At 37.3% G+C, this 9,187-nt stretch overlaps 1 protein-coding gene across 1 annotated transcript; it reads left to right on the top strand.

Annotated features, from left to right (window-relative positions):
* The first annotated feature begins 4,648 nt into the window (after window positions 1-4,648).
* On the top strand, window positions 4,649-8,984 carry LOC109207543 (ranBP2-type zinc finger protein At1g67325). The gene is made up of 10 exons (XM_019370483.1): window positions 4,649-4,813; window positions 5,326-5,371; window positions 5,531-5,646; window positions 6,335-6,608; window positions 6,881-6,951; window positions 7,234-7,279; window positions 7,371-7,480; window positions 8,027-8,051; window positions 8,123-8,274; window positions 8,569-8,984. Exons 1-10 carry the CDS (start codon window positions 4,805-4,807, stop codon window positions 8,569-8,571), a joined length of 852 nt encoding a protein of 283 aa, XP_019226028.1. The 5' UTR covers window positions 4,649-4,804; the 3' UTR covers window positions 8,572-8,984.
* Window positions 8,985-9,187: the final 203 nt, after the last annotated feature.

The raw sequence follows: 9,187 nt of genomic DNA, 5'->3' as shown, positions 1-9,187 counted from the left end.
CTAGGGTTTACGCGGTGTTGCAGAGAGAGTTTGAGAGGAAGGGGATTCCAAGGCGGAGGATTGTAACAAATGGTAGGGTTTTGGGGTCGTTTGGGATTAATTAAGGTAAGGGGCGATGGTGGCCGTTGATCTGAATGATCAACGGCCTAGATTAAAAGGGTAAGTGGGGAATTCGGGTTCGGGTTGGTTTTAAAGGGTTTAGGGGTCGGGTTAAATTAGAAATGGGCTGGGGAATTGGGTTTGATTTGGGGTTAAATTGAAAGCAAAATTTAGGCTAAAATTTAAATAGCCACTTTTTCCCCTTTTAATTTATAAAAATAGTAAATGGCTTCTGAGAATAAATTGAAAATACTAAAATGATTTATAACACATAATTAACAATTTAAAAATACCAGACTCAATTTTATGAATATAAATTAAACCTTAAAAATGGCTAATATTGCAATTGTGTGCAATTTAGCTTTAAAAATACTAAATGAATTTGTAAAAAATTATTTTAGCCGTATTTTGGCATAAATATGAAAATCCAATAGATGAATTACCCAAATAATAATTTTGGACATAATTATTGGGATTTTATGGATGAAATAAAAGGAAAATAAATCAATTTAAAACCTTAAATTATATTTAAAAAAATGCTTGGACATGCTTATATATGTATATATACGCTATTTTGAAAGTATTTTGCATATTGAAAATATATAGGGAAAAATTGGGTGTCAACAACGTCACCTTCATTACATCGACTAATACGTGAACGAAGCTTCCAGAAATCTTCTTCCATTTTAAGAATAGCATTGTACTCTTGTTGGAGATGATGTATTTCCAGGTTCATTAAAAAGAAATTATTATTATAGTTAGGGAAGGTTTGAATGCCGTATAAGCGAGCAAGGATTCTTTTTTTTCTTTTTAAAATTATTACTAAAAGTATTATTTTTCCAAGCAATGAGATATTCCTTAAGAACATTATGAGACCTATTTAGGTCATTCGTCCTCTAACTCTCTCGAACAATATTGATGAAATTTGGATGTTTACACCAAATTATTTCTAATCTAAAGGGTTTACCCTTATGGAAAATACTTTTAGGAGTTAATTGGAGTAGCAAAGGTTATGGTCCGAGTGAGTTTTGGGAAGATGGACCATAACTGCTTTAGGAAAGACATTAATCCAATTATTATTGACAAAAACTCTATCAAGTCTTTCCATGATTAGCTTATTAGTTTTCCTACGATGATTGGACCAAGTATATTTACACCCTTTAAATCATAAATCTAAAAGGTTACAATTATTAATACTAGTCCATAATCGAGAGCTACGTCTACGATTAATAGTGTACCTCCAAGCTTATCATTTTCACTAAAAATGTCATTGAAATCTCCTCCAAGTAGCCAGGGTCCTTTGTAGTTTTCATGAATATTTTCAATATTATTCCAAAGGGTATTTTTATTACCTATCTTAGTGCTAGCATATATAGAGGAAAATAACCAAGCAGTATTTATGGGATGTACCTCAATGTTGGCATGGATTTCTTTATTCCTTCTAACAAAGTTGTTCACATTAACCATGTTGGAGTTCCAGAGAATAGCCATTCCTCCAGAGTGACCCTCTGCCGGGACTTCGATCATTTGAGAGAACAAAAAATCATTAAGCAAGGAGATATGATTTTCCATTCTAGTTTCGAGCAAGGTCACCATGCACGGATTGTGGGTGTCAATCATTTTCCTAAAATTCCTCCTAAAAGTATCATTGTTACTCCCCCCCCCCCCCCCTTTTTATGTTCCAAATGATAATGTTAGTTGGACGATATATCATTTTTACTTGATTTTGGTTGGGATTGTTGCCATTCTCCATAACTCTGTGCGGTAAAGATAGTGGATTCCTCCGTAATGAGGGTACCAAAATCATTGCATGGCTTCCAACTGTTGGGTCCTGTGGGGGCCTGACATCTATCGAGCACTTGTAAAGTGCCGGGGGCAGTTGAGAATATATCTCTTCTCTAGCATCTCCTTGAATAGATAAACTTTTATCTCGTTTAGGCTTGAAAATTCCACTATTTTTTCTGACCCTAGAAAATTCATTTCCTCTGCATTCCCTATTTGTCGGTCTTCTGGTTCTGGAATATTGGGATGTGGTTGTTGTAGAGGTGCATTTTGTGGAGCATGAGCAGGAGCATTTGGTGGTGCATGTGCTGGACCATTGTTTGCATGGGGTGGTGCATGAGGGTGAGCATTTATCTGGGATTAAAGATTGTTGATTGGAGTGGTCCATGTCATGAATATTGGATTCATGTTGGATATCTCTCTGGGGGGAAAGCATGGAAGGTCCACTACCATATTTTGAATTTGTATTGGGTTGAAGTGAGGTGGCAGACTCCATCGAGACCTCATTGACTGTGCTAGGTTCATGTTCATTGATGGAGCCAATGGGTGCAGTATGTTGTTCAATCATACATGGTTGAGATAGTTGTTCATGGCCATGTGCATCCTCTCAGATACTTGTTGGGCAAGGAAGTGAGAGTTTTGGAGTACTATCATAGTCTCTTGCCCGTCCAGTATCATGTTGAACGATATTGCATGGTCCATCAGGCCTTGTTCTATCCAAGAAAGGGATTGATGATCTTGTGGTAGTGGTGGTTGGTCAAAGAAGATTTGGTTGCCCGTTTGTGAAGTCTGAGGTGGTGGTGGATTTGACATTGCGTGGGCTCTTTGGTCTCTTAGGATTTGTATTAGGCGATATATCCTTCGTTTAGTTATCGGAATTCTTGGAATTTTTGATGGAAATGTGTTGATTTATATTGAAGCGATCAAGGGAATTTTTCGGGATAGATAATGGGTTACTAGAGGGTTTAGGTAGCTCTCCAATTATTAGCTCTATTTACATGTCCTCTTTATTACTTGTGGAGATGGTTTTAAAGGAATTTTGTAAATATTTCTCCCTTAGCACGTGGTTATCCTTATTGGCCATTTGTGGAGTAATGGCATGTCCTAAGGACAAGTGTTGAGGTTGTTTATGGATATTCATGCAACGAAAATTATCATTAGTAAAAATATTTAGGGTGGAAATCGTATTTAGGGAGGCATTGGAATTAGTAATAGGCGTGTTGGTAGAGTTACTTAGGTAATTATTGTTGCTAAGTAGAGGATAATCGTTTTGCATGTAAGTTAATTGAGTATTCTTTTTGTTTGCCACATATTCATCTGGGCTTGCATTAGGGACCACGTCTAATGACATGTATTCTATCTCATTAGCAATAGGAATTGTATTTTCAATTTCTTTTATTTCCGGCGGATTATCCAAGATGGAGTTTGTTTTTAGTGGCAGCATAGGTCATAGGCTTAAAATTATTAGTTAAGTTTTTGTTAGTAGAAATCTTGTTAGTTACGTTATTAGAAAATACTTTTCTAATTGATTTAGCATTAAAGAAAATGGAGTGAAAGTTACCTAGTGTGCTTGAACTGGGATCTTGGGACTTACCTGATTGTTGGGGTGGTTCCTTGATCTTATGATTTGGATTCTTCTTTTTGGAGAAGTTAACCGTGTGCCAAACATCTTCTTTAATACCTAGGACTTCGTTTTAATCCTTTGATTGGATAGTAGTTGATTCCATGTGTGTGGGTGTTGGATTATTGATTGTAACCCTGTATGGACATTTGGAGTGAAAAATTCTCCCCTTCATAAAGAATATTTTATTTGTGTTGGTCAATAAAGACAAAGGGAATGACTGGTACATCCGGTGGCATTTTAATGCATAGTCTTGCATACCTTGCTCTTAGGGTTGAGGATGTGCATGCGTCAATTTTAATAATCTACCGATTTCTCTAGGATTAATCCATCAGAAAACTCGGTTGGTAGTTGAGGAAAACACACCCAAACAACTGTTTGAGAGACTTTTGCTTCTGATGCTACAAAATTTGGTTTCCATTTTTGGACTAACAAGAAGTAACCAAATATGAACCAAGGGCCACAGTGTAAGGTTCTCAACATACTTTATTCATTGCTGAATTTAATGATGTAGTAGTCAGACCCTAAGTCAATTAGAGGAAAGTTTTTCTTGATTTTCCATAGTTCTTGTATCTTTATTTTTTGAGGAGGTGGTGTTGAATTCTCCTCCCTTGAAGCTTGATGATGGTCGAAAATCCCCATGGTTGATAGATCAACCGAAAATCCTCTTGAGATAGTTCAACTTGTTGGTCCTAATTGACTGGGATCAATTGGTTGTTTTGCTAGTTGTTTTGAAATTGAGATGTGAAATGCACACTTGAGTTAGTGAGCATGTTAATTGAAGCATCATGTTCACACTCTACTAATTTTTCTTTAAAACTTGGGATAGATATGATTGTTTCTGTTGTAGTTTGATCACTAGCAATGTCCGGTGGTTTGGGGGAATTAGATGAACTAGATTGTGTTCTTGCATGACGAGTAGGTTTTCTTTAGTGAGAGAGTTTACTGAGTTTGTTTGAACTTTGAATGCTATCTAATCGGTAGCATTTTTGCTCTAAAAGGGCAAATTGTGTAGTTTTCCTCGTGCAAATCACCTATTTAGAGGATGGGCCTTCAAGAGAAAACTAAATGGGCCTAACAGCGACGAGGGGCTGGGCCCATCGATGCAGCTTGACTTCCTTGACTCATTTTACTCACAGCCCTTCCCCTTGTTCGTATTTATAATCTCACCACAAAACCACCACTCTTTCTCTCTCTCTCTCTAGCTCCGCCGTAATTTCGGTGTTTTTCCGACACAATTTTGTAGCTCCGGCCGACGGCCAAAGGGTTTATCACCGTCTTCTCCTCTAATTTCAAGCTGCGATGTCTCAGGTTTTGATCTTTCTCAACTTTCCATCATCTTTCTTTTCTTTTTATTATTTGTTCAATAAAGTTTCAATTTTTTCTTGTGAACTTCCCTATTTCGTTGCTTAAGATCTTGTATCTACCCCTGAAAGTATTTTCATTTTTATCCTAAATAGGATATTGGGTCGATAAATAGAAGCTAGGGTTTCTTTTTGGCTTTTTCCGGAATCTATAAAAGGCCTTTTAACTAATTTGTAACGAAGTATTGAAGGCTTTTAATTTCTATTTTCTACTTATTTTTTGGCTTATTTACTAGTGTTGGAGCTAGATGTGTCTAAATATAGCGAGCGGATATAGGAGGATTGATTCAGATAGGATACCCTAGTGTTGGAATGAAACGTGCCTGAATAGGGCGAAATTGAGCAGAGGATTGATTCATATAGGGGACCCCAATTTGTTTGAATTGATGAGTAGTTTAGTCATTGACTTGTTCTGGGCTTTAAAACTTGTATTTTACATGCTTTTATAATTGTTTCCAGGTTGATAACAGAAATTCTTCTGCTGCCAAACGTGCCCGAACTGACGGTATGTATCCCGGTTCCTGAAGAGGAGGGAACCATATCTGTAATGCTCTGATAGTTTTGTACTTCGTTGTTTCATCCTGTTATTTTTTGTTTTGTATTCAGTGGAGAGGGTTCAGGATGTTTGCTCCCTACTAAAAGCTTCTAGTTGTTGACATTGTAGGTGGCCGTAGGGAAGATGACTGGACATGTCCAAGCTGTGGGAATGTCAATTTCTCCTTCAGAACCACATGCAATATGCGCAACTGTACTCAGTCTAGGCCTGCAGATCACAACTCAGTAAGATATCATCTACTTTCACGTTTTAGTTTGGGAGAGCTACATGTATACCGTTACTAAAAAGGTAGGGTAAATGATAAAATAAAATTATTTAATAATAGTAAAGGGTGAGATGAGAGAAAAAGACAAGATAACGACGCAACCATACCAAATCGGTTGTTATATAAAGTGGCACATTTCGTCGTTACGTAACGACGGATTTAACGATATGATACAATAAAATTTAAGCAACAACCAAAACAAACATCGTAGTTAAAGTAACAATACGATACAATACAATAGGTAACGACCATCCAAACAAGCTGTTAGACGTTAACTTGGTGTTTTGTTTTGAAAGATGTCTTGTGGATGCATGGAATATACATGATATAATGCATAAAAGCAGTGTCAAGGATGTAGAGATTATTTGAAGTTTTACATGCCCACACAATCATATTATCTGAGAGAATATATTCATCAAGTCATGCTGGCCATCATGGCATTTTTGGTATTCACGATGACTAAGCATATCTTGCATGATCCACATCCTTCAAAGAGTATCTTAATTAGGTGAAAGGTTCTTCATTCATGAACACTTAAACTTTCTAGTATGGGTGTATCTGGAGTGATCATTGGTTATCTTGAAATTATAGCTAATATGAGATTTTGACAAATCTGGCTAGTATTGACAAAGACTTTGCCTTTGTAGAAATCTGCAGTTAGGCCAATGCAGGCTCCACAGAGCTATTCGCCCTCTGCTGCATATGTTGGGTCTGGTGCACCCTCTTCAATGTATATGGGGGTAGCACCTTATGGTGGTTCTCTGTTCAATGGACCATCCATGCCAGCCTATGATGTTCCTTTTTCTGGGGGTTCAGCTTATCATTACAATATTGGGAGCCGTCTTTCTGGTGGCAGTCCATACCGCCCACTGCATTTCTCTGCTCCACCTCCTTACACTGGTGGGTCTGTGATTGGAAATGGTATGTATTCTTAACCTCAACCAATTATAAGTTAGAAAAAAACGAAGAGTGCTGCTTGGAGGATTATATTTTAATGCTGTAGTGCACGTCCCAGGTTTCCAGGTGGATTAGCTTATTGCAGAATAGGGAATGTTTGTTTTGTCCATTACTACTTCTGTGTTAATGTAACACATGTAAACAGCACTATGCTGTCAGGCTTCAAACTGTAGAATAGCCCGATGTAGTTTCAGTTGTTCTATAATAATGCTGTGACTGAACTTTTTTGTTTACAGGTGGGATGTACGGTGTGCCACCACTTATGGACCGATACGGTCTGGCATTGCCAATGGCCCCTGCTGGCATGGTAGGGTTAAGTTTCGGCTTTTTCTGGAACACGATTATCTTGTTTGACTATACTAGACAGTCGACATTAAGTTTTGGTTCATTACAGTTTTAACTGAATACTTCATTTTTCTTTATACACCGCCTAATATTTCTCCCCTTCTGGTATTTATGTCTCACAATTTTAGTCTTTCTCGATAAGTGAATCTATGTCATCACCCTTGTGGCAAATGCTTATCACAGAGTGAATGATGATTTTCTGTTCAGTTGAGAAGAGACTGAGTAATATTAATTCTTAATGCAGGCACCAAGGCCAGGTTTTTATCCTGAAGAAAATTCTCAAAAGAAAGGTGGAGTTCTGCAGTATATATTCTATCCCTGTATTCTGCATTAATTTCATGGCATCTGTAATTATTACCTTCTTTTCCATAAATTCTGCAGATGGAACACGTGATAATGACTGGAAATGTCCTAAATGTGGAAATGTCAACTTTTCTTTTAGAACAGTTTGTAACATGAGGAAGTGCAACACTCCAAAGCCTGGTTCTCAGGTTTGACTTGCTGTCATGTTCCAGAGTCTATACCTGATAATATACGATATTGTTTTGTTTTTAATATCCATCACCAACTTTTGAACTATTCTGAATGAAGTTTAGGTTATCTTGGACCAAAAATGTTATTTGCTATCAAGAGTTTTGTATGTGCTAAGTTTACATTAGATGATCTGATTTTGAAATTCAAGTTGGCTTCTTGTTCTTCCTACTTATCTCAACATGAGGAAGTGCAACACTCCAAAGCCTGGCTCTCAGGTTTGACTTGCTGTCATGTTCCAGGGTTTATACCTGATAATATACGATATTGTTTTGTTTTTAATATCCCTCACCAACTTTTGAACTATTTTGAATGAAGTTTAGGTTATCTTGGACCAAAAATGTTATTTGCTATCAAGAGTTTTGTATGTGTTATAAGTTTACATTAGATGATCTTATTTTGAAATTCAAGTTGGCTTCTTGTTCTTCCTACTTATCTCAACTTTGGAAGTAGTTTTGCTACTACATTTTGATTTTTTGTTGACTATCTTTATTTCAATTACACAGGTTTCCAAATCGGGAAAGAATACTAGTAAGTTTTCGACCTCTAGCGTGCTATCTTTTACTAATTCTAATTAGCTTTCTAACAACCCCAAATTTCAGAGCCAGAAACGCCCGAGGGAAGCTGGAAATGTGAGAAATGCAACAACATAAATTATCCTTTTCGGACCAAGTGTAACAGACAGAATTGCGGTGCGGAGAAACCATCTGAGTCCAAAAAGTCTCCTTCACAATCAGATGATGAGAATGATCAGGTCTGTTGTGTGATACGCTTGATTTGTATGATTATTTGTTGCGTAAAGTTGTCTATAAGTTGTGAATCATCTATGTATTCCCTGTACAGTTTACGTATATTATGCTCAAGAAACTTTGTAGCTTTGAAAATCTGTGTAGGAAGTATACCTGCTAGCCTCCAAAAGGGAACTATTTGTCTAGTCTTCTCTCTTCTTCTCCTATTTCTGATACTTCCTGTTTGTTCTTCATTTTTACTTTATCCTTTTCTTTTTGTGTTCGTTAGCATCTATTAATTTGGTTGTCTACTGTTCCAGTGAGTACTAGGGCTTGTTTAAGGGTTGAGAAGGTCCAGAGTTGTCGTCCAGCATTGCTCAGTGTGGGTGTCTGAAAGTCAGTAATGTCACCTTCCTGTTGCAGCGGTTGTCAAGTTACTGTGCCTTAAATGAGGTGTCAAAGTTGTACTAACTGAAATTGGTACCTTGTGGTCCTTATGGATTCTTGTCGAGTTTCATCAGGTGTCTACCAGCTCTTTCTGCCTGGATGTTATTGAGGTTGATTTGGTTAATAGGATTTCTTCTGGTATTGCTGCACCAATGTTAGACGGGTTGTTGACATCCATTTGTGTTAGGTGGTAATTTAAAAAAACCAGATGCAGCCTGTTTTTATCCTGGGCTCTTATTGTGTTTCAAATGCATTCGGTGTAGCCGGAGTAACATGTCCAGGTTGCATACATCAAGGTCCATGGTCTAGGATCTTTGGTTTTCTCCCAAAACAATATGGGAGAATCTGTTGATTAGGAGTGTCTTCCCGAAGGTAAGTTGAACATGAGCATTGTCTTATTGCTCATTAGCCCCTAATGTAGATTGTCGTACCGCATTGATCTACCGTTGAGAAAAAAAATTCTAGGTTGGGGGTTTACATTAGGTGTTAAAT

This window comes from Nicotiana attenuata, unplaced genomic scaffold (genome assembly GCF_001879085.1).
Source record: "Nicotiana attenuata strain UT unplaced genomic scaffold, NIATTr2, whole genome shotgun sequence".
Lineage (NCBI taxonomy): Eukaryota > Viridiplantae > Streptophyta > Magnoliopsida > Solanales > Solanaceae > Nicotiana > Nicotiana attenuata.
This window is presented reverse-complemented; position numbering and strand designations above follow the sequence as displayed.